This window comes from Hemicordylus capensis, chromosome 1 (assembly GCF_027244095.1).
Source record: "Hemicordylus capensis ecotype Gifberg chromosome 1, rHemCap1.1.pri, whole genome shotgun sequence".
In the NCBI taxonomy this organism is placed as follows: Eukaryota; Metazoa; Chordata; class Lepidosauria; order Squamata; family Cordylidae; genus Hemicordylus; species Hemicordylus capensis.
Window position 1 is genome coordinate 37,853,721 of NC_069657.1, and position 25,186 is coordinate 37,878,906.

The 25,186-nt window shown below is 43.2% G+C and overlaps 1 protein-coding gene across 4 annotated transcripts in view; it reads left to right on the forward strand.

Moving 5' to 3' along the window:
- PTPN21 (protein tyrosine phosphatase non-receptor type 21) overlaps positions 1–17,493 on the forward strand; it is a 79,975-nt gene extending 62,482 nt beyond the window's left edge. For 2 of the 4 annotated variants that reach the window (XM_053283506.1, XM_053283508.1), the window contains 8 exons: positions 2,514–2,604; positions 3,883–5,351; positions 9,390–9,530; positions 11,527–11,748; positions 12,946–13,074; positions 13,177–13,411; positions 15,332–15,495; positions 17,099–17,493. In XM_053283506.1, coding sequence (XP_053139481.1) covers positions 2,514–2,604; positions 3,883–5,351; positions 9,390–9,530; positions 11,527–11,748; positions 12,946–13,074; positions 13,177–13,411; positions 15,332–15,495; positions 17,099–17,227 — 2,580 coding nt within the window. In that variant the 3' untranslated portion in view covers positions 17,228–17,493. The remainder of the gene's footprint in view (positions 1–2,513; positions 2,605–3,882; positions 5,352–9,389; positions 9,531–11,526; positions 11,749–12,945; positions 13,075–13,176; positions 13,412–15,331; positions 15,496–17,098) is intronic. The other 2 variants (XM_053283507.1, XM_053283509.1) reach the window with 1 other exon arrangement.
- The last annotated feature ends 7,693 nt before the right edge of the window (positions 17,494–25,186 follow it).

The following is a 25,186-nucleotide window of genomic DNA, read 5'->3' on the forward strand; positions in this document are numbered from 1 at the left end:
TTCTTGCTGGTTGTGCTAGAAAGGGCAGTTTTCCTATAGACTTCAGCATCTGATCGTTTGTCTCTTGGAGTACAGTTTTGAATTAAAATCTGATTTCAGTTAGATCTGGCCTCAGTGAGGCTAGGATAGGTTAGGTTAGGAGACTCATCTCTTTATGTAAACCACTGAAATACACCTGATATACAGTAGGAAGAAGAATCTCAGAAGAGCCACTGAGAAATGTACACTTCCAGTCAATAAATTCTTTGCTTTACAATTCAGGGACTATTTGTCTAGCAACTTTTGTGCTGACTTTACAAGTGTGTAAGAATTCATGCCATCCAATCTTACCAATAGCTTAGAATTGCACTAGTGATCTGTCCTTAAATAAATCTGAACATTGTTGTTCAGGGATAAGTTGTATCCTCATCTCTTTCTTCAGATGGTGGCAGTAGCAGCTATCAGCTGATTTCTACAAATAAAAGAAGTACAAGTTAAAAGATATTACCCTGAAACCCTAGCTCCCCGGTGCCTTTTTTAACCTCCTGAGAACCAAGTTTTATAATGGTAGCCTATGTTGTGCAAGTTAAGAATGTCGAGGCTGTGCTGCCAACTCATTTATTTTAAATGTACAAGTCCATAATAATTTATATAGCACTTTTAACGACCCCCAAACACTATACAGTCCTTGTATGACTTGTTCCAACGGTTTCAGACTGTTCCAAGTATTAGCATATCAATTTTACAAATGGAAGAATGGAATGAGAGAGAGGGGCTTGCTTAAGGTCACACACCGCAGTTCATGAGAAATCAGGGGTTGGAACATAGGGCCTCCTCCATCAACCATATTATACCAGTAGGTGAAGCCCATCATTGACTGGGCAAAGTAATTTTGCATAGATTACACTGATAGGAAAGTTCAAGAAACTAAATATATGGAATAGCATTTTTTATTAATGTACTTGCAAAAGGGAAGTAAAATAACAGTTTGAAATTTGTAGGGCTTCAACTCTAAACATAATTCATTTTATTGAATAATTACCATTTATAGTAAATTTGAAATAGTAAATTTGAATCTGAGAAATATCTTATACTTCTCTTGGGCATGATGTCATTTTGTAATTATTGATCCAATTATTGTTAAAAATCTGTTGAGAACAATAACAGTTAAAATAGCATTATTATACTGTATATAGAATTTCTCCTAAAAATACCTCCTGCCCAATCAGTGCAAAACATAGTGTATTCAGCTTATTTAAGGAGCAGCAGGATTGTTCATGAAAAATTTGGTACCTGTAGGTAAATGGGAAGTTGGATATTAAGAATATCTTCTAAAATATACACAAAAAATTATTTAAATCTTCACCAAGTATATGCTACTGTAAAAAGCAAATTTCAGAGGGAGAATAGTACCTGCCAAATTTGGTATCTATAAATCATCAGAAGGATGACTTTATTTCAAACTCTTCAAAATATATAATAGATGAATCCTCCTGTACAATTTAGATTCTAATCTTGAATTGACTTTGATTATTGGACAGAGATTCTGAGGATCATTGAAGTGAACACAGTATTGAAAATATGATGGCTACCAGCTTTTTATTTAACTTTTGGTTCAGGATGTGAATTATCAGGAATTGTCAAGTTTTACATAGTGCCATTGTAATACCTTTACTTGCTCAAAACACATGTAAAACATTTGAGTGTGGTAGATAACCTACAGACATAACAGATTTAGACAACCAGAAATTACAAACTTAAATAGCTTGATATACTCCCTTGATGAAAAATGCAAATACATGCTTACAGAACTTGCAAACAGCAGTAGCACAAAAACAATCTCCCATCTCCTTGCTGGTCAAATGCTACTACTTCTTTCTTTTCCTATAGAGCTTAAGCTCCTCCCCCAGTTCCTTCTTCCAGGGAGGAAGTAGGGACACACCCACTTCCTAAATCACATATAACTGTGATTTGTCAACCAGCCAGTTCCTTAGTAGACTCTCCTCTCCTAATATATTTAAGGCTGGTTCTGTTCTGCTGTATTGAAGCAGGTCTCTCCCCCACTCCCTGAAGGAGCAGTTCCTTACCAATAGTATGAGTTGGTTGCTAGATGCTGAACAGCTTAATGTAGATACTGCTAACCAGGTGGCTGATAGTTGCTCTGATGGGTACCTTATTAACCTCAAGAGAGAGACTTTAGATAATCAAAATTTGACCAATATATTTGTCAAAATGCAGACATTTTGATTCAGTAGTTCTTACCGGTGTTTGCATTTTGAAATGCATGTGAAGTCTCCTTCCCCAGGTCCTGGTAGACATCCTTTTAATTTATATTAATGCAGCCCTTCATGTTGGTGGGCATGTTCTTGTTTGTGCTCATATCTGCTTCTCCTTTGAAATGGTTTGGGTAACCAGTGTTTGCAAAAACTCTGCATATACACTGAAGTATGTGCAGGTATCTTAGCCAGTGTGAAAATTTAGGGTCTTCTGTTACTTGGGGAAGCTCTCTACTTACTTCCATATTATCTTTTTAGCAGCCCACACCACAGTCTTTTATGATGGCGCCACCACCACCTCCACTGCATTACAATGGACACTATGCGGAACCATATACATCCTCCCAAGGTAAAGGTTTAATGTGGTCATAACTATAATATACCAGCACATTATAAAGGGATTTGGGGGAAATATGCTTACTGTGCTGTTAAATTGTTATTGCTAAGTAGTATGGGAGGCTGTGTGCAGGAGTCTCATGCATGTTGTTGTGAGCTTTTCAGAGGAAAACAGAATGTGGATAGATTCTGGCACCATGTGGAACCATGGTTTATTTTGGCTAACCATTTTTAGTTTGATTGCCTGAACTAGCATCAGTTAACAAACCATGATTTATTTTGGTCAATCAAACCAAGTTCTAAGCCCAAGGTTTGAAATTGTCTTGTTTTTCCTAACCATGGTCTCATGCAATGTCTGAATATACAATTGTGATTGATTTTGGTTTGTTTTAGTAGTTCTTCCCTCACAGGAGAAAGGCATGCTTAGATCATGGGAGATACGGAGAATAGTTATGCGATGTGTGAAAAAGAAAATCCTTTTGTTGGAAGCATATTAGTCTATGCCAGGCCTGCTCTACTTAGGCCCCCCAGCTGTTTTTGGACTACAACTCCCATAAGCCACAGGGGCCAATAGCCAGGGATTATGGGAGTTGTAAGCCAACATCTGCAGGAGGGGCGAAGTTGAGCAGGCCTGGTCTATGTGTTGATTATTAATATTTTTTTGAATGCTTTAAAAACTTTAAACAGTGGGAATTGTGTGTTCAAGAATGCTGTGTGAAACGAGAGAGAGAGAGAGAGTCAGAGTGGCGAGGATGCTTATTTTGAAAGGGGTGCCCCCCCCATAAGCCCACTAGGTCCAGGCTCCAAATTTACTTAGCTGCACCTCTGCTGCCCCTTGTGCCAAACTAACTTCTCAAATGGCTCTGCAGGCGTAGAGGCCAACTGAGCAGTGGCTGTGGGGCAGCCTGCCTGTGGGATGCTGGGTTGGGCACCTCCACCCTTTAGAACATTTTGGGTACAGGTGGCAGGTAAGTTTGCTGCTGTTTAAAGCAGTATTTTCCAGCCCTCACTGCCCCCACCCCCCGAGCAGCACTCCCCAGCGCTACTGGTTCATACCTTCCAAAGGGTAGGAGCTTATTCATGCAGTGGGCTGAAATGAGTTGCTTTACTGCTTAAATATTTAGTTGCTGGCAGTGATTTGGAGAAAGATGCCTTTTATTTTACTCATTCAGGAGAATACAGTGAAGAAGTGGGATATGGAAGTTCTGGTAACAATTAGAAAGGCCACAGAAAGGGCCTTTTTGCCATTTCTGTGGGTTGACTCTAAATGGATGCTAAAAATGTCTTTCAGATAATCTCTATGGCAACACGCAGAATGGTTACTACTGCCACTCTCAGACCAGCCTGGACAGAGCACCACATGACTACAATGGCAGGATCCGCAATGGAAGCGTCTACAGTGCCCACAGCACAAACTCCTTGAATAACCCACAGCACTACATGCAGCCGTCTCCCATGTCCTCTAACCCGAGCATTACTGGCAGCGACGTCCTCCGAACTGATTATGTCCCGTCACACCGACACAGTGCCCTTATCCCACCTTCTTATCGGCCTACCCCAGATTATGAGACAGTGATGAAGCAGCTTAACCGGGGAATGATACACTCAGACAAGCAGAGTCATTCCATGAGGAACCTTAACATTAGCAACTCATATGCTTACAGCAGGCCGGACGCCTTGGTGTACAGTCAGCCTGAAATCCGAGAACATGCTAATTTCACCTCCCCTCACTCTGGCCACTACCCATTTAACCTGAATTACAGCTTTCACAGTCAGTCCCCCTATCCTTATCCCGCTGAAAGGCGGCTGGTGGTTGGAGCAGTGAGTGTTCCTGAGCTGACAAATGTTCAGTTGCAGGCCCAAGACTATCCCGCCCCAAACATCATGAAGACTCAAGTGTACCGCCCTCCTCCTCCTTATCCATATCCAAGGCCTGCTAACAGCACCCCGGACCTTTCCCGGCACCTTTACATCAGCAGCAGCAATCCAGATCTCATCACCCGACGGGTCCATCATTCAGTCCAGACGTTTCAGGAGGACAGTTTGCCGGTCGCACATTCCCTCCAGGAAGTGAGCGAGCCTTTAACATCCGCCAGGCATGCTCAGTTGCAGAAGAGGAACAGTATTGAAATAGCTGGCCTGGCCCACAGCTTTGAAGCCATGAGGATTAAAGAGAGGACCATGTCTGCATCGGCTGCAGATGGGGCCCCTCCAAAGGTGGTCCCCTCTGGGTCCCAGCCGACTGTTTTCCTAGAGAGAACAAAGCAAGAGGACAATGAGGAACGAGAAGAAAATGTTAACTATGGGCATAAGAAGTCTCTCTCAGATGCCACGATGCTGATTCATAGCAGTGAGGAAGAGGAAGAATTTGAAGAAGAAAACAAGACTGGCACAACCCTCTCGCCACTCATCAATGGCAAACCCCAGCTTCCTTCTCTCATGGGAAGTTATGCTCCGGAGTCCTTACTGAACTACTCCTACGGTTCTGTTGCTTCACCTCCTGGTCCTTTACACATCCTTGAACCCAAGTTGCATATTACTGAGACTGAGAAGAGGGTAAAAGATGTGAGTCCCGCCCATATTATGCCTGACACTCAGGTGCAGAGACGAGGTGATGGGCTTTTGACTCCTTCTGTGTCCGAATCTGACTTAACAATGTCAGCAAGGTACAGAGTGCATAAGGATTCTGTGAAGAAGAGACCTGTGTCTGAGCTACTTTCAGGGAAGAAGAATATCGTGGAAGGGCTGCCTCCTTTAGGGGTAAGGTTCCCCATGGCTTCCCTCTTTTTGCTCTCTGGGTCATGGTTTAAAAGCCTTGCTATTCTTTCCCTGAAGTAGTCAGGAGATCCAAGACCATTGTAAGGCTATAAGTATGAGTGAGTAGATTCCCTCAGTTCAATTCCACAACTGTTTAGAGAGGTCTTTTTGTTTCTGCTACAGTTGGCTTCCTATGGGGAAATCTGAACTCTGTAATGGTGAAATTGATTCTGCTGTTGTTGTTTTTAGTGAAGATTGATCTATCCATTGAATTGAATAGGGGTAGAGAAAGAGGCAGCAGCCTGGAAAACTCCTTGTGTGGAGACATAATCATCCCCTAAGGACCTTGGGGCAAGACGGTCTTCCGTGGGAGGGTTCCCTCCATTAGGGAGTGTTCCAGGCTACATTCTCTTTCATCCCATTCAGTTTAGTGGAGAAAGCTTCTACAGCCCAGAAAACTCTGGTAAGGTGGATCACTCATCTCTGGGGCAAGGGAGTCACCCAACTGGCCCTTCTATTCCAGCTTATATGGTGCTATGAGTGCTGGCTAAGAAAGAGAGAGAAAAGTTGGGAAATCTTCCCCTCTTGTCCAATCTGCAAAATTATGTATATACGAGGAATAATGAATATGCCAAAGGTTTACATTCCATTCTGAACAACTTTTCCAGGAAAACTCAACCTTGAAATCCAGGGCAGGATCCAACATAGGCAGATTCCATAAGCTTCCATAGATATAGGTACCTGCTTTTATCACTGGCTCTTCCAGCTGAATAAACCCTATTCCTTCCTGTTTTTAGCTCCCAGGATCTCAGACAATGAGGCTGTTCTCATGAGCAGCCAAGACTGGGATAGGGCAGCTAAGCCCGGGCTTGGCTGCCTGTGGGAATCAACGGGAGCTGACCAGCTCCCTGCAGTGCCTTGGTGGCAAACCTGGCTAAGAAGGAAGGGAGATCCTGATAGTGATAGACCTGCACTCATGTGGTGCATTGTGGGATTTCTGGGGGCTGGGATGATGCGTCCTGAACCCCACACTTTTGCACTGCCCGTGGCAGCCGCAGACTGCCTGGAAGCATGATCCATGCATCCAGACACCCTCCCCCCCATATAGTCTGCGGGGAAGGAGAGATTCTGGTGCCTTCCCCACCACCCGCCCTTGATTGCTCCCTTCACCCCCCCCACAGCCCCCTCACCTCAGAGTTCTCTCCACCCTCACCTGAGCTAAGCTCCTGATCCTCCTCCTCCATCCCATTGTTTTCATCCCCTCATCCCTCTTGGTTGCTTCTCCATCAAATCGCTCCACCCCCCTCACTCCTCTTGGTCGTGGCTGCAGTGTTGCCGGCACTGATTGGCCAAGCTACTGCCTCCGAATCCAAGAGACCTCCTCAACCGAGCCCCGCTCCTGCTCCTCCCCACAGGAAGAACAGCAGCAGTTGACCAGGCCCTTCCTCACTGCCTTTCCTGGCCCTTCCACCATGGCTGCTTGTTCCCCTCAGGACACTTACAGACTTGGGCCCATCCCTCGCCTGCCTGCCTCCCTCCACCAATGGCCTCTGTAGCTCCGAGCAGCGGCAACGGTTGACCAAGCCCTTCCACACTGCTGCTGCCATGGCCACTCGTTCCCCTCAGGCCTCTGACAGGCCCAGGCCCGTCCTTCGCCCTTCCTTCTTTCTCTCTTCTCCTCTCTTCTTTCTCTCTCTCTCTCTCTCTCTCTTCCTCCCTGAGTTAACAGATCTTGTTTCCTCATCTAATTCACACAGTGGCAGCCTCCTTCTCCTGAAGGGCTCTTTCCTTCCTCACGACCCCTCTCTTCGCAGCCATCTGCCCACTATCCTTTTATAGAGAGAGATTCTTCTCTCTTCTACAATCTTCCCACCAGTAATAGCTGCATTCCAATTGACCTTAACCATCACAGGCTCCTCTTCCCTATTTGCATATGGAATTCCCACTGACCAATCACCACAGTGCTCCTGTTCTGTTACCTCTGACTGGTAAAGCACTGTGTGGGTGGGGCTTGCCACAGACCACCTAAGCCTTTTATATAGATAGATTTGCCCCAAAAGCTCAGGGTATGCAGTGTCACATACCACTTTGTCACATATGACATCATGTCACTTACATGGTGATTTTATGCAAATTCTTGCACAGCCATGCCTTGTAATCTGATATCATGTACAAGAAACTTGTTATGTGTGGAACTGCCTTAAGAGAGGCCAGTGAAGGCTGTTTCTGAGACTTTGGAAATCCTTCAGCATCTGCTATCTGCACTGATAATTTAATGGCTTTATACAGACTACATTCTATTTTTAATTCATTTTTTAATAATTTCATGGTGTAACTTACTTCTAGGTTTTAAACTGGAAAACATCAGTGATAATACGACTGTCCTTGTTTAGTGTGTGCCTTGCTGTTTCTGCTAATGTTTCCAGAGATAAGGACACTCTGTTTTTAATTTGGTAGCTTTTCATTTCCATCTCCCCTGTCCCCATCCTCCCACTCAGAATCCTTTCCTCCCACTTGTCTTTTCTTACTAAACTAATTAATTCACCGACAGAGGTTATCTTCCTGAATTTCGACTGTTTCTCATGTCCCATCTGCTTCTTCGCTGTGAAGAGAAGAGCGTTTGCTTTTGGGGCTGGTGGCCCCAATGCATGTGAGTTGGCTTTCTGCCCCAGCACTGTGCTAGGTGATACACAGAAGTGCCTTTGTCGCTGCACAGGTGGCCTGAAGCCGCCGACAGATGGACAAGACAGGGCCTAAGCTCCCCCCCACCCGCCCGCCTTTTCAAGAAGCCGATGTAATCACTCCCTTGCACAAACCAGGCTTGAACTGACTTCTTGTCCCACAAGAATCTTTGGCTTGCCTAGTGGCAAGGCTGCAGCCTGGCTTTTAATGATATCTAGTTTAAACCTTCATTTTAATGAGATTTAATCTGGTCTAAAAGTTTCTTGCTTTTAATTGTTTAGTGCTGTGTTCTTGATCTTAATGGAGAGGAGAGGAGAGCTGGTCTTGGAGAGGAGAGCTGGTCTTGTGGTAGCAAGCATGATTGGTCCCCTTAGCTAAGCAGGGTCTGCCCTGGTTGCATATGAATGGGAGACTAGAAGTATGAGCACTGTATGAGAAGCTGCTCTGGGAAGAGCATCTAGGTAACTAAGTTCCCTCCCTGGCAGCATCTCCAAGATAGGGCTGACAGAGATTCCTGCCTGAAACCTTGAAGAAGCTGCTGGCAGTCTGTGAAGACAATACTGAGCTAGGTAGACCAATGGTCTGACTCAGTATATGGCAGCTTCCTATGTTCCTATGTAGACTGCCCTGAGCCACTTCAGGAAGGGCGGTAAACTGAATGAATGAATGCGTTCCTTGTCTTACAGGCATCTTTGGCATGGGGACCTTTTGTGTCTGCTTTTCCTTATGTTTACATTCATCAGATGAACAGAGTTGCATCTGGGGGCGGGGGAAAGACTCACCTTTATGTAGCTGCTAAACTGTGAACAGGTTGTGAGTGAAGGCGGGACACTGGGTTGCTGTGGTTGGATTTACAAGTCGATCTGCACATTTCCCCTTGTTGTGATTGATGATGGTTAAACGCAATGTATGCTACCCTGAGCTCTTTGGAAGAGGAGCAAGATAAAAATGTAGGCTCGAGAGATACGTTTTTTTTTTTTAAATCTGGTCAATGGGATATAAGCATTGTGGGTGCAGGTTTGCAGCCTTCTTGTCCTGCATATGCTTATTTAGGGGAAAGCCCATTGCCTAGAACCATGCTGCCCTACATTAAAAAAAATTTTTTTTTTGCTAGGTCTGTTTATCATTCCTGTGCGGTTTCAAGTGCTTGAAACTGGAATGAAGACAGACAAGGTGGAAAGAATGTGGCTTCACGGCTGCAGTCTCTGTAGGGCTGTTAGCCGAAAGAGCAGGCAGTGTGCCTAGTTTTCTCCTTGAAAAGGGAACCCCCTCCAGTTGTTCTTTTGCAAGTGGCGCCTTCTCCCGAGCCGCCAGCAATCTCGGTTGACCCAGGTGAATGATAAGGTTGTCTTGTTCCAGCAGGTCATGAAAAAGAACAGAGCCGAAGCCAAAAAAATAGGCCCTCTGAAGCTTGCTGCGCTGAACGGGCTGACGTTATCTCGGCTCCCGCTGCCAGATGAAGGAAAGGAGGAACCTGCCAGAGCAACAAATGATGAACGGGTCAGTTTGGCATTTCCCTGAGCTGTGTGTTAAAAGCTTCTATTCAGTGTTCATGGCTGCATCCCTCTGGGTGAAAGTTTTTTCGAGTAAAGACGTTAGGACTTGGTTTCTGCTGTGATAGGTTTGCAAGGAAAGTGCTGCGCTGCCCTGCCCACCAAATCCCACAGAACTCTTTATTATTGCTGGTTGAGGTGTGTGTGTGTGTGTGTGTGTGGTGGTCTTAGTGTAGATTTGTTTTTGATGCTGCAGTCATCTTCTGTTTACAGTATACAGGAAGTCCCCAGCTCACAAATGGGTTGTGTTCCAAAATTTCGTTGTAAGGTCAGATGTTCGTAACTTGGAATGCATGCATCCCAAGAGTGATGACTTGCTTATACAGTATGTGTGGCTGGTGTTTGTAAGTTGGGGACTTGTTAATGTAAAATGTTATCGAGCTTTGGAACTATGGGTGCTTGTAAGTCAGATGTTGTAAGCCTGATTGATTTCTGGGGCTGCTTGCAGTGCACATATTACTCCAGACTAGAAGGCACTGCACTGGCTGCCCGTCTGCTTCTGGGTACAATTCAAGGTGCTGGTTACGATCTTTAAAGCCCTAAACAGCTTGGGCCCCAGGTACCATAGGACTGTCTGCTTCCAGCTCAATCTCACCACCTGACGAGATCAGCTGGGAGGGCTCTGCTCCGCGTGCCGACACCTTCTGAGGCCCGTTGATTGAGTACGCGGAACAGAGCCTTCTCAGTTATTGCTGTGCAAGGCTGTAGAACTTGCTTGCGGATGAGATCCACATGGCTTTCGCTCTCCCAGCCTTCAGGAGGAGAGTGAAGACTGCCCTTTTTATTCAGGCTTTTGGCCAATGAGCTGTCCCTGTTTTTAAAAATTTTTTAGCTACATTTTGTTCTTTTTAAAATTGGATTTCATTGTTTTATCCTGTTGTTAACTGCCCTGGGGTCTTAGGACAAAGGGTGGGATTTATTTATTTATTTATTTGACACATTTGAATATCACTCAAAATGCAAGTCTCTGGGCAGTTTACAAGAAGACAATAAAAAACAGATAAAAAGATTAAAACATTTCAACAATTAAAATGTTAAATGTTAAAACTATTAAAAACAATTAAAACAATATCTAATTAAAAGCTTGGGTGAACAAATGAGTCTTGACTGCCTTTTTAAAAGTTGTAAGAGATGGGGAGGCTCTTATTTCAGCAGGAAGTGTGTTCCAAAGCCTCAAGGCAGCAGTGGAGAAGGCCCGTCTCTGAGTAGCCACCAGACAAGCCAGTGGCAACTACAAACAAACCTCTCCAGATGATCTCAATGGGCGGTGTGGTTCATAGCAAAGAAGATGTTCTCTTAAATACCCATAAATAAATAAAGATGTTTGTAACTCAGGGAGTGCCTATTGTAAAGTGCCCGAAGAGTTCTTATAGGGTTAAAAGGTGGTGTATGTCTGCCTGTATATTAAGATATTTAAACTGAGGCCCTGATCTGCGTGCCCCTACCCTTGACAGAGCCTAAGGGGTATATTCGTGGGTCAAATGGGCTGTAACCCAGAATTTGACTTAAAATAATCCAAATCTGGCAACCATCCCTCAGAGGTAATCTGAATAGACACAACAACCAGGGTGTTTTCAGTGTTGGTAACCACTTTAGAATACCACCCCTGCCTACATTTGTTGGGTGCCTACATTAAGTTTCAGGCACAATTAAAAACTGCTCTGTTTGAGGCCTTTAGCATATTTGATTGAGTTTGTTTATATTGTGGAGTTGCTTCTGGCTCTGCTTGTCAATGATTATTTTAAATTATTATACATTGGTCTTAATTACTTTGTGAACCACCATGGAGGGCTGTCTCAGGTAGAGAGATAGGATGTGTTGTATACAATGAATGAATGAATAAAACTATGAAGCAATGTGTAAATATTTCAGGTTATTTCTCTCTCCACAATGTGTTGTTTCCTTTAAGAGTAAACTTTGATCATTCTGCCCTCCATTTCTAGTGTAAAAGTTTAGAACAACGGTTAGAACAAGGAATGGTGTTTACAGAATATGAGCGGATTCAAAAGAAAAGGCTTATTGATGGCGAGTGCTTGATAGCCCGTCTCCCGGAAAATGCAGAAAGGAACCGGTTCCAGGATGTACTCCCTTACGACGACACCAGAGTAGAATTGGTCCCTACTAAAGAAAACAATACTGGTTATATCAATGCATCCCACATTAAGGTAAGATAAGAAGAAAGGGGGGATGGTTTGAGCCATCTTCTTGTAAATCTTCTTTCCTGTTAAAAATAGATCAAAACAGACCAAAAGTACTTCCAGGGAAACTGACAGGCTGGTTTAACTGGCTGATCGTGCTAGGGATGGTCTGGATGAATGCTTTTGCCAAAGAATGCTTTTCTTCCCACCAGACAGAAAAGGTGATGATGCAACATCTGTGTGTCCAGCATGCCATTTGTCATTCTTTGACATTTGTTTTCTGAAAGACTAGACAGAAAATGCCTAGAAGTGCTTCAATTCCTGGGGCTGAATTTTTTGAGTTGAACTTCAGTGAATCTTCATAAGGAAGTAGGTTTTGGCTTAAAGCACTTTGCCTTTTTGTCAGTCAGAAGACTGGTTTGGATGGGCACTAGCTGCAACACATGATCAGGACATGATTATGCCAAGATCACACCCCTCCTGATGTCGCTGGAGGATGCCCCAATGCGCTGTAGAGTCATCCCTTAATTGCGTGACAAGGACATCCATTTGAATTTTGCCCCTCTACATGAGGGTTTGGACAATACCTTATTGGCCCACATAATTAGGGATGGGATGTGCCAAGAATACACCCATCATGACATCTGTGGACATCTCGATGCCCTTCCAACACCTTACTGTATCGTGTGTGTGTGTGTGTGTGTGTGTGTGTGTTCATCTGAATCTCCTCTCTACATGCACTCTAACTTGTTTCAACTAGTGTTTTGAAGCTTGTATAGTGGGTGTCATTCATAACTCCTCCCCATGTGATACAGGGACATGTCAAGACATCCATGGAGGACATCGTGATGGGCACCCTCTTGGCATGCCCCCTTTCTAATCACATGGGCCAGTAAGGTATTCTCCAAACAGGCCCAAAGAGTCTTGAGCACCTTAAAAACTTACAAGTATGTTATAGAGTAAGCTTTCATGGGCTATAGCCCACATCATCACATGCACAAATTGTTATCCCTAGTAGGGAGTGTGTGTGTGTGTGTGTGTGTGTGTGTGTGTGTGTGTATGGGTGTAGAGCAGGGGGTGGGAATGATAAGCAAGGTGGTCAGATGACTTTGAAATGTATAGTCTGTGACAACTTGATGTGAAGAATTGTCTCAATGTAGTTCTATGTGAATTGAATTACCACAAAGTAATTCTATGTGAAGGTTTTCCTTCCTTGTTTCGCAGGTCTCTGTTGGGGGCATGGAGTGGGATTATATTGCTACCCAAGGTCCTTTGCAGAATACATGCCAAGACTTTTGGCAGATGGTGTGGGAGCAGGGGATTGCCATTATAACCATGGTGACAGCAGAAGAGGTCAGTAATTCTTTCTTACCTTGGGGAGAGGTCCTTACAGAATGTTCTAGTGCTGTTGAAAGGGCAATGTTCACTTTTTTGTTGGCTATGGTGATGTTTCAGGAGGGTGGCCGAGAGAAAAGTTTCCGATATTGGCCACGGCTTGGTTCGAGGCACAACACAGTGACTTATGGGCGCTTCAAGATTACCACCCGATTTCGGACAGACTCTGGTTGCTATGCAACGACAGGTTTGAAGATCAAACACCTCCTCACAGGGCAAGAGAGAACAGTTTGGCATCTTCAGTACACTGACTGGCCAGAACATGGCTGCCCAGAGGATATAAAAGGATTTCTGTGTAAGTTTCATTAACTTTCTCTGTCAGTGATACCTTCCATGGTTGCTTTATGGGAATCAGGTTTTAAGAGATGCTGTAGAAACATCTTTTGTCTAGGAAGATCTTTTTACCCTATCACCCACCAAGTAATAAACTGGTTGATTAGATGTATCAATGTTTAATTAATTTACACACACACACACACACACACACACACACACACACACACACCCCTTTTCAGTTAAATAGGCAGCTTAACAATAATATTAAAATTATAAGAATAGCATTGCAACAATGGAGAACAAAAACCACACAAAACAAAAGCAGCAAGAAAATTGATAAAACCAGCAGCACTAAGACAACAAAATCACTATTCATTCAACAGCCTGGGCAAATAAAAAAAGTTTTATCCTGGTGCCTGAATTAGCCAAAGTAGGTACCAGAACTAGGAGAGTTCTGAAGTTGAGGTGCCACTGCAGAAAAGGCCCTATTCCCACTTGCCATTCTCCTACTTCCTGCAGAGGGGACATCATAGGAAGGGCCTTGGAAGGAAATCAGAATGAATAAGAATGGGTTAATATGGGAGCAGACAGTTATCTTTTCTTAGATCAATGATAATTCGAGAAGATGCAGGATAGTGAGGGTGAATTTCTGGGAAGAAAGCCGATTCTGTCCCAAGCCAGGTACTTTCCAGAGAGTATCAGGTCTGCTGGATCTCTAGGGCATTTGTTGAGGGCTCTAGGTACTAGTGTGCATGGATGCTAATGTACACAGATACTAATGCTGGGATAGGATAATTCCTCAGGCTACTCTGAAAATAAGATACTGGCAGTGGGGTGCAGGCCAAGATATTTGCCTGCCACTCTGCATGTGATGTAATATGGGCATTTGCTCCCTGCATAAAGAACCCCCCTAAGCTACTTCTCTTCTTCTAGAAGGCTGATTCCAATATTTGTGTTTTGCAGGGTCTTTGTTGGAGCAAGAGTGTTGCTGATCCTGTATGTCTGTGTGCTATCTCTTACTAGTTTTGTGGTTCATTGGCTCAGATTTCATTATTTAACTGCGTGGTTCAAATGGCTTTGAATAGTTTGTGGGGTTTTTTAAAAATGTAAATCACCTTGGGCATCCTCCTGGATAGAATTAATTGGGTGGTGGTGCGGGGAGAGACCAGAACAAGGTACATGATGAGGTTTTTCCAAAGAATGAACAAACAAACAAATGTATAAAGCTGCCTTGCTTGAGTCAGGGCCTTGGTCCAGCCTGCCAGTGGCTCTCAAGGCTTGTTGCTAGAGAGAGGTATTAGCCCTGCAACCTTTTCACTTGAGATGCCAGGAATTAACCTGGGATCTGCTGTATGTGAAGCATGTATTGTACCACACATATGGGTACAGCTGCTTCCTGAAATAATGGAGTTTCTCCATATTACATAAAAAGAACAGCTGAGCGTCCTGTTTCCAGTAAAGGCTAACCAGATGCTTCTGGAAAGCTCATAAGCAGGGCATGGTTACTGGTTATTCCCAAGGACTGGTATTCAGTGTCTTGCTGCTTTTTGACATGAAGATTCCAGTAACCACCTTGGTGAATAGCTGTCAATAAAGTCATGCAGGATGGGTTTTATTCTCTTCTGAAGACTTCTAAGCCTGTGGCAGCAAATTGCATAGGTTAATTATATGTTTTGTATTGAAAAAAAAAATCCTTTGGCTGTCTTTAATTTAATGTAAACTGCCCTGAACCATTTTTGAAAGGGTGGTATATAAACCAAATATAATAAATTTATTATATTATAAATTTATTTATTATAACTATTTTCTTTACAAGCCAAGTCTTTAATCCACTAAGCCATTTTAACCATTTGTCTGTTCTTCTTTCTGGACTTGGTTGTATTGATGATGATCTGTTTTAAGCCATTTCTTCCTTTCCCTTCTCCTTGGAATCTGACAGCCTATTTGGAAGAGATACAGTCAGTCCGGCGTCATACGAACAGCACTGCAGCAGATCCTACAGCCCCCAATCCTCCCCTGCTGGTGCACTGCAGTGCTGGTGTAGGAAGAACTGGAGTGGTCATCTTGTCGGAGATCATGATTGCCTGTTTGGAACACAATGAGGTATTTGATCTTGAATTAAGGCAGACAGTTCAGGCAGTCTACAGAGTAACTCATGGAGTCTCTGATCCCAGCTACAATGGCCAGTAGCCAGGGATTGTGGGAGTTGTAGCCCCACAATGACTGGAGAGTCTTAGGTTGGTCAACCCTGGTATATATACATTGTCAACAGAGACTGAATGACAGTTCGGAGCAATATGAATGCGACAAATATTTATATACCACTTTTCAGCACAAGTTCCCAAAGCATTTTACATAGTCATAACTAAATAAAATAAAATGGCTCCCTGACCCCAAAGGGTTCACAATCCAAAAAGGAAACGTAAGGTGTACACGAGCAACAGCCACTGGAGGGATGCTGTGCTGGGGATGGATAGGACCAGTTGCTCTCTCCATGCTAAATGTAAGAGAATCACCACTTTAAAATGGTGCCTCTTTGTTTGGTTAGCAAGGGGATTTTGTGGCCACTTAACAATCTCAGCAATTCAGTACTCTACCAATAGGTCCTTAAGAGCAGGAGCAGGAGTAGCAGCAGCAGCCGCCATTGCCTACTCACTTACCTGCCCTCTCCCTCCGGATGGTGGTGATGATTGAGCCAAGCAGGCCCCAAAGGGAAGAGAATACTCTGAATAAGAATATGACCAATAGATATATACTGCTTTTCAACAAATGTTCCCAAAGCAGTTTACATAGATATAAATATTAAAATGGAAGAGGACATGTGAGTGATTGCAGTGGCTGCTGGCACTTCTTGCCATGACCGCTTGCCTCCCCACAGCGAAGAGTAGGGACTCGGGTTGGTGGTGCATCTTCCTGGCTTCTTGGTCTTTGTCAGCTGCCTGAGGATGCCACTTTTTGCCCTGACACTGGCTTAAGCTTGTTGGAAGCAGATTGGAAGAGGGTTTCTAGACATGAGATTTTTGCCATTCATCATCTCCGTGCAGTATAATGAAACCTAGCAACATTGCTGAGAGAATATTCCTTTTTGGAGATAGGAACTAACCCAAACACAGATATTTGGCTAAGCTCAAAGACACGGACTGTCGATGACTGCCAAAACTAGGAGTTTCTGGGACATATCGAGTGCCAAATGACCAAGAGCTTGGGCTTCCCGTGTTGTTTGGTTACAGCAGGCCTGCTCAACTCCCCCCCCCCAACGAGCTGTTTTTGGACTTCAGCTCCCATAATCCCCAGCCACAGTGGCCAGTAGCGAGGGATTATGGGAGTTGTAGGCCAACATCTGCAGGAGGGCCAAAACTGAGCAGGTCTGGTTTACATTGTGACTTCAACATGGTCCCAGGCAGGACGTGGTTTTCAAAGCGTACATGATGCAGCCACCTTGGTGAAGCTAAAGAGGTCTAGATCTGGTCAGTTCCTGAGTGGGTCACCACCTGGGAACTCCATGTACTCTGCCTTGAGTTCTGTGATGGCAGAAAAGTGGGATATAAATATAATAAAAATAAATAAGCATGCCATTGTACGATGAAATTCAATGAAACAGACTTCTGCTGAGAACTCTTAGTATATAAATGCATCTGTCTCATGAAACAGAAATCTTTTGGCCACCAGGCGAAACAGTTTTCTGATTTGGTCTTCTCTTTTCTAGGCACTGGATATTCCGAGGATGCTGGACATGCTGAGACATCAGAGGATGATGATGGTACAGACACTGTGCCAATACACCTTTGTCTATGGAGTTCTCATTCAGTTCCTTAAGAGCTCAAGGCTTATATAAGCCCTCCCCGTTCTGCTTTTAAGTCATTGTAAGAGTTTACAAAAGCAGAATGTTGCCTTCAGGGAGGCAGGGTGGTCTCAAAGACTTGATTGGTGTGTGGACTTGCCTTTCTGGCAGGGCTTGAAGATGCTGAGTGCAAGCCCAACTCCGCCATCTCAGTCTTCACAGAGCAAACCGTCTGAGTGGACACTCCTTTCTTTGTTTGTGTAGCTGGAACAAGAAAGGAACACGTGTGGCTTTTTAAAAATAAAATAAAATAAAATGTGTACTGGTATGCAGTGCTTTTTATGTACCTATGAGACTGTGCTACTGTAAGCAAAGAAAGTGCTAGTCTTTCTGCACCATCCTGAAAATCAGTTTATTTTTAAAATTCATTTTTCTTACCCACTCTTAAGTCTAAAGGGGAGCAGGATAGAAACCATGAAGCAGTATCTGTGTTTACTTTTGGGAAAGATGTGTGTCCTGGAAATATAAAGGCTGCAAATTGCATCAGTGTGCATTGAATGTGGTATTTCAATCAAGGTTTTTATAGATTATATATTTAAAATGCTTGTGGGCTATACTGATTTACATGGGAACCAGCAGCTGCAAGAAACATTTAAATGTAGCACTTAAGGCAGTTAGTTTTGAATGTAGATTTCTTTGAGGTCCTCTTCTATAAACAACAAAGGTGGCACCATATTTCAGGAAAGTATTTGTAGGAGGAAAGAAGGTGAATTCCTTGGTTAGAAGTATTATACAGAGTAAGAGGAGGAAATGGGAATGGCTCGTAAGAACATAAGAACAGCCCAAGGCCTATCTAGTCCAGCATCCTGTTCCACACAGTGGCCCACCAGATGCCTCTGAGAAGCATTCCCTCTCTCCTGCTGTTGCTCCCCAGGCTGCAACTGGTATTTAGAGGCATCTTGCCTCTTAAGGGCTGGAGGTGGACCATAGCCCTCAGACTAGTAGCCATTGATAGACTTGTCCTCCATGAATTTATCTAAGCCCTTCTTAAAGCCATCCAGGCTGGTGGCTGTCACCACATCTTGTGGCAGAGAATTCCATAGGTTAATTATCTGTTGTGTGAAAAGGTACTTTCTTTTGTCACTCCTAAATTTCTTGGCAATAAGTTTCATGGGATGACCCCTGGTTCTAGTGTTATGCAAGAGGGAGAAAAATTTCTCTCTCTCCACACTATGCATAATTTTATAGACCTCTATCATGATGCCCCTCAGTCATCTTATTTCTAAACTAAAAAGCCCCAGGTGTTGTAGCCTTGCTTCATAAGGAAGGTGCTTCAGGCCCCTGATCATCTTAGTTGCTTTCTTCTGCACCTTCTCCAGTTGTATAATGTCCTTTTTGAGGTATGTTGACCAGAACTGTACGCAGTACTCCAGATGTGGCTGCACCATAGACTTGTATAAGGGCATTATGATACTAGCATAATATAATATTTTTCGATCCCCTTCTTAATGATCTCTAGCATGGAATTGGCCTTTCACAGCTACCACACATTAACAAGCTGGCTTTTAAAGAGCTATCCACTTTTAATGCATTGTCACTGACAGCTCAGACCCCATCAGTGTATATGTGAAGTTGGTGTTTTTTGCCCTAATATGCATCACTTTACACTTGCTAACATTGAATTGCATCTTCACAATATGTTTTGGATTTCACTACCCTAAATAGTTTGGTGTCATCTGTAAATTTGGCCACCTCGCTATATAGTTTCGGGTGTAATACAATAGGCAAGATCAGTGTCTTTGCATGAAAAATGTTAGGTAATAGCATGGAATAGAGCCAGGAGAAATGGTTACTTCTGGCACTTTTTTGTTTAAAACACAGAACAAAGAAATAGCAGTATGTAGTTTGGTTGTTCTAGGTCAAATCAAATCATGGAAGAAGCTGTTGTGGAATGAAATGTTGCTTACTGAAATGTTCAAAAGAAACACAAATAATGAAAGTCCTTCAATATTTGTTTGTTTAGAAGATGGTTTGGTGCTACTGGTTGAAATCAAAGTGGATGCCGATAACATTTAAGCACTTTCTTGACTTTTTTAAAAAAAAAAAAATCTAGGGAAGTGTTTTGGGTTGTGTCACTTATGTTTACAGATTTGCATACCATTATTAGTTTGTTTTATTTTAAGAGGATTTTTTTTAAGATTGAGTGAGAAGTGATGATGGCTTTAAAGTAGTGTGTTGCACATCGGTGACTAAGGAAGTTGTATGCAAGGCAGAAAAGTGGAAGTGTGATGACTGGTTTACGTGTTTTAGCAGGAAGGCTGCAGTATTACTATTTTTGTTTATAGTCCCTATCAAATAACTAATATGTAACATGTCTGATGTTACTATGAGATTCTTGAACAGTTTTGTTTTCCCTCTTAGACTCCTGGGTGACAACCTGAAAAGCATTTCCTTCCGTAGGTTTGAGATACGATTAGAAGGGCAATCCTATATCAAACGTAGCCCAAGTGCAAATTTTGACATTTCTTTATGATCACTTGGAGTGCCAGAAATGACAAATGTTCTAATTGGATGGTGAAAGCCTATGAAGGCATACAAATCAAAATCAAACAGGTTTTCTGAAATGCCTACCACGAAGCCAAAGGGTGGTAGAGAGGTGGTAATTCTCTCTGTAGGCACTTATGCAGTATACTTACCTCCTGGTGATTGTGAATGGTCTTGGTAAATAAGCTGCCCCAAAGCGCCTTAGCTGTGCAGTTGGGACTCCTATATACCATTTAGTCAGTAATCCATGTTTGAGATAGTTTTGCTTTCAAACACTGACCATCTCTCTCTTTGGGCTATACAATCCCCAGTGTATTGGAGGCTAAACTGCTGTCAAAAAGTGCTTATGGGAATCTCGTTAGGCTTCATGGCATGTTCTTGAGCTGGCTCAAGAGCAATGGGCAGAAGAATTTGAATGCTTTTGATATTTGTAAGGTGAATGTACATTGGGCGGCATCCAAATAATTAATAAAGGTAAAGTTGTGCTGTTGAGTCAGTGTCGACTCCTGACGACCACAGAGCCCTATGGTTGTCTTTGGTAAGAGGGGTTTACCATTGCCATCTCCCGTGCAGTATGAGATGATGCTTTTCAGCATCTTCCTGTATTGCTGCAGCCTGATATAGGTGTTTCCCATCGTCTGGGAAACATACCAGCGGGGATTCAAACCAGCAACCTCTTGCATGTCTAATTTTCTTTGGATGCAACGTGTTGTGCAGACTTGGTTGCCTTTTGTCATTTCTTCACTTGAGATCAATCGGCGTAGATTTCTAGCCAGTCTTTAGGTGGTCTTCCATGCCCATCAAGAGTGGCTTCTGCAACTAGATCCCTCAATGGTGGAGAATTTTGACTAGACTCCTTAAATCTGCACTTCAGAGACTTTGATGCTGCTATATTTTCAAGAGAGCCTTTCCCAGTCTAAGTCTTTTGTGTCAACTTTGAAAGGTGGGATGGAAACAGGAGGGTAGGTTTGAAGGGAACACAGAGGGACTTGGAACTGTTCTGTATGTGTAAGATGGTAGTCGGAAGAGGGAAAGTCCTAAGTGTTTTGTTTTTAAAAAAAAATGAACTCCAGCAGGGCACTTGAATGTCTAGTCTGTAGACAACTGTTTTTAACGTGGCTTTTGAAACTCCAAATATTTTAATTTTAAGAGAGTGTTAAATTCTTTGCTTTAGTTGTTCCAGGTTATTTCCCCATGGATATGTAATTCAATGTAACTGTTCCTGTACAACAGAACTGGTCCTCTGTTTATCAAACTTGCTTTGCCCGACACAAGAGCTCTCTTTGCTCATTATGTTCATGTGTAATCATGGTGGTACAGTATGTATGTAATCTGGGTACAGTTATTCAGGCATATATTCCATGCATGGACAGTAGTATATATCCTGTCTGTACCCTGCATCTGAGGAGGCCTGTACCCACATTCACTCTTACAGTGTACACATGTACTGTCATTCACACAAACATGTGTACAGACACTGTTGTACACATGTACAACATAATTTCTGAACAGGGCTAATGAGGAAAGGCAAGGTAGGACTTGACCTTCTGGTTTCCCCACTTTGGGAGAACAGTAATCTGTACATGAACTATCTTGAACTACTGCTAAAACAGAGCATTTGGTTCTGATTTGCCTGGGTGTTGAGTGTTTTGTGCTTATCAGGATACAAAGAGGAAGAATGGGTTAAGCTTCCTTCTCCACCCACAGAGAGGTAAAATTCATTGAGCTGAATTCATCCTTCCCTTGGAATATATTGTCTAACCCTTATCTCTAGTTAGCAGGTAGTAGGCTTAGTAATACAAATGTAGTAATACAAAACTCATTCACAATGGGGTACTCCTGTACTACTGCTAAGATGTTGACGGATGGGCAGAGTGTTTGCAAATGCTGTTTGGTCTTTGTTCTTAGAGGTTTTTTGCTTTTCAGAATTCCGCAAGTCTGTCATAGACTTCCGAATCCCTAATTCAGTGCAATGAAATCAACAGTCCAGAAACCTCCATGTGGCAACATGGCCCTTGTCAAGTCTTAGGGTCAAGCTAGATGTGCAGAGCAACTGTGCATGTTTTAAACACGTATTTGCCATGTTTGCAAGTGGGAATTGAGGAAGGGGGGTAGTCTCCTCATGATACAAAAAGGATTGTTTAGGGGAGGGAAGGGAAATCTGTCCCCTTTCCTCCACATACTCTGCTACTTTAAAGCCATTTCCTCCCTGCCCAATTCCCAAGTGAGCCAGGTAAGGAGGGAATGACTTAACGTTTCAGAGCACAGCGAAGTGTGTGTGTGTGCTTCTCTCTCACACATTCTCTTTTTATATAAAGCCCTCCCGCTGTATGTGAATGAGACGTGTGTGTGGTTTTGTGTGTCCAGTTTACAACCGAGGGGGAAGGTAAAGTGTGCTGTCGAGTCAGTGTCAACTCCTGGGGTTGTCTTTGGTAGGATACAGGAGGCGTTTACCATTGCCTCCTCCTGTGCAGTAGGAGATGATGCCTTTCAGCACCTTCCTATATCGCTGCTGCCCGATATAGGTGTTTCCCATCATCTGGGAAACATACCAGTGGGGATTCAAACCGGCAGCCCAGGGAGGGACATGGAATTGGCTCCTCACCCAGTGAGGTCTTTGGCTTTTTTCTCCCTGGCTGAAGCTGAGCAGGACTTTAAAGCTGGTTTGTGATGCCAACGGGGGGACTGACAGGAAAACAAAGCAGATGGTGCGAGGGGAAGCCCAAGGAAGTTCCCTGGATTGTGACTGTCATTAGTTCAGTCCTATACAGCCAGTTTCCTTGACCCTTTTGAAAGGGTCTAGTCACAAACTTGGGAGTGTGCATGTATATGTCGTCCTGTGGAATGTTCTAGATCAGGGATCCTCAGCGTTGGGCCCCCAGATGTTCTTGGACTTCAGCTCCCATAATGCCCAGGCCCAGTGCGGAGTTGAAGGATTATAGGAGTTGAAGTCCAAGAACATCTGGGGGCCCAACGTTGAGGATCCCTGTTCTAGATCAAGGGTTCCCAACCCGTGGTGTTCCAGTTGATGTCTCACTACAACTCCCATCTTCTCCCATTGTAGTTCAGCAACATATGGAGTATGAATATGTATATACCGCTTTACGGTGGTACCACTGGAGTACCACAAGAGCAGAGCCCTCCTGCCCCACATCTCCCCCCACTCCACAGCTACTAGCTATTCTTCTGTGTGGATTAGGGGGTAGACTCCCATTATTTTTTTCCGTTCCTCTGTAATGATCTTGCACTGGTTATTGGGTCTAGTTTTATCACTTCATTTTTATCACAGTCATATGGGGATAGGGGGAGGGAAGGAAGACAGCCAAGAAAAACAGCCAAACTGCCCAAATGACTTGGGCAGTATTTTGTTGAAATCTAAGTTGATATGGTGCTGCATTGTGAAATGGATGTGCCGTGGTTGTGTTTTTAAAGACCTATGGTGCTAATTAGGATGGTATTTGTAGTGACTGCCAATAAGCAAGATATGGCAAGTGAGGAGGCTGTTCGATAGTGTGTGTGAGAGAGACAGACACCACTGCACGCATGCAGGGAATCTGCTTGCCATTTTATTTCATTGGCCTATACTAACTTAATGTAGAAGTTGGAACAATCTAAAAGGAACTATCAGAAACTGTTCTGCAAGGGAAATGACCATAAATAAAGATAATTTAGTCCATGTTCTTCCTAAAGATGTCAAAACTGGTATATTCCTCCCACCCTGCCCCGGGCCTTCTCCAAAATTGCTCCCAGACCCAAATTGTCTATTGGCTTCATTGCTGGTCTAGACTAGGGATTCTCAACATTGGGTCCTCAGATGTTACATCAACTCCCATAATCCCCAGCCCTGGTTGCCTTTGGTTGGGGATTATAGGAGTTGAAGTCCAATAGCACCTGTGGACCCAATGTTGAGAATCTCTGGTCTAGGGTATGATGTTAGTCCTGATTCATAAGATATTACAATGGTGTAGGAGTTGCTTCTGGTTATCTACTGCTCCTTTTGTATTTCAGTGGTGGTACTATGGGAGTGGGGCAAATGACACAGCTCCTTCCTACACCAGTATCGCCTCCAGAGGTGCTGAACAGCATTTTGCATCTAAAGGAACCACAGCATTTGCATTTCTTGCATGATTCAGCTATATTGGAAGAGCATGGGACTCGATCACAAAGATGGTTATACATTACCATGTCACACTGGTAATGTATAAACCTGTCTAGAGCAGGAAACCTTTTGCGGGGACTGATCCTGCAAAAAATACGGAGATTCAGAAATTTCAAAATCCCATTAACCTTAATGGGTTTTCAGCAGCTTTCAGAATTAACTTTATGCAAGTAAAATAAATGTTGGATCTTTTTTGTGCCTGTGCACAGGGATTTATATAGTACATTGCTCCAACAGTAGCACATGTCTTTATTCAAGTATTATTTTTCTAGTTCAAGCTAAGGGTTTTTGATATGTGTGCTCTGCTTTGTCTCTCTCAATATTGTACAAATGTATAATCTCCGCAGCTTTAAATCTTGTACAATTGAAATGGGTTTGTAAAACACTGTACAAATTGTATTTGATAGAAAGGCTTGTTTTACTTTGATATGTAATATATGTGAAATGAATTATATCATAGTCTATTTTTGCCATGGAAATAAATATTTGAAGCGCTTAATTCCTTTATTTTAATGTGTTCTGAAGGAAATTGTGTGTGGACCGAAACATTTTATAACCAAGAGATGCCTTAATAATATTTCAAAAAGTTGGTGATTTATTGTTATCAATGTGCAGGTTATTTTAGAGTCTAAAATGAGAGGTCCCTCCCTTCCCTGAGGACCTTATAACTGAAAAAATTGTCAAAGGAGAAGTAGCTGGAAGGTGTGGGAAATTGTATACAGGATTATTTCAGTTATATATACTGAGGTTTAATTCCATCAGGGTATTGGGAATGACCCTGCTAACTGAGCAAAGAGGAACCTTTTAAAAGTGGTGATTCTCTTTATTTAGTGGGGGGAGAGCAACTGGCCCTATCCAGCCTCAGCACAGAAACCCTCCAAAGGCTGTTGCTGCTTATTTTATGTTTCTTTATTAGATTGTGAGGCCTTTGGGGACAGGGAGCCATCTTATTTATGTATAGCGATGTAAGCCACTTTGGGGACTTCTGTTGAAAAACTGCATATAAATATGTCATATTCATCGTAAGGGGAACTTACAACTTCTTAGTTTGTATCTTTTAAATTGAATAACAGATTTCTCTGTTAATATACTGAATACTTACAATCCAGCGAGGCAGCATGTATACAAAACAGAAAGGCTGTCATACTGCTGTCAAAGGCTGCAAAAAGGTAGCTGGTTTGGCATCTCTCTATAAAAGAATGCTTCCAACATTGTCACATATTAGCATGGGCAAGGGGATGGGGGGAAATCAGGATGGGGTTTGCAGATAGGAGCAAGATTCAGTCTCCGTAGGTTGGGCCACCAGGTGT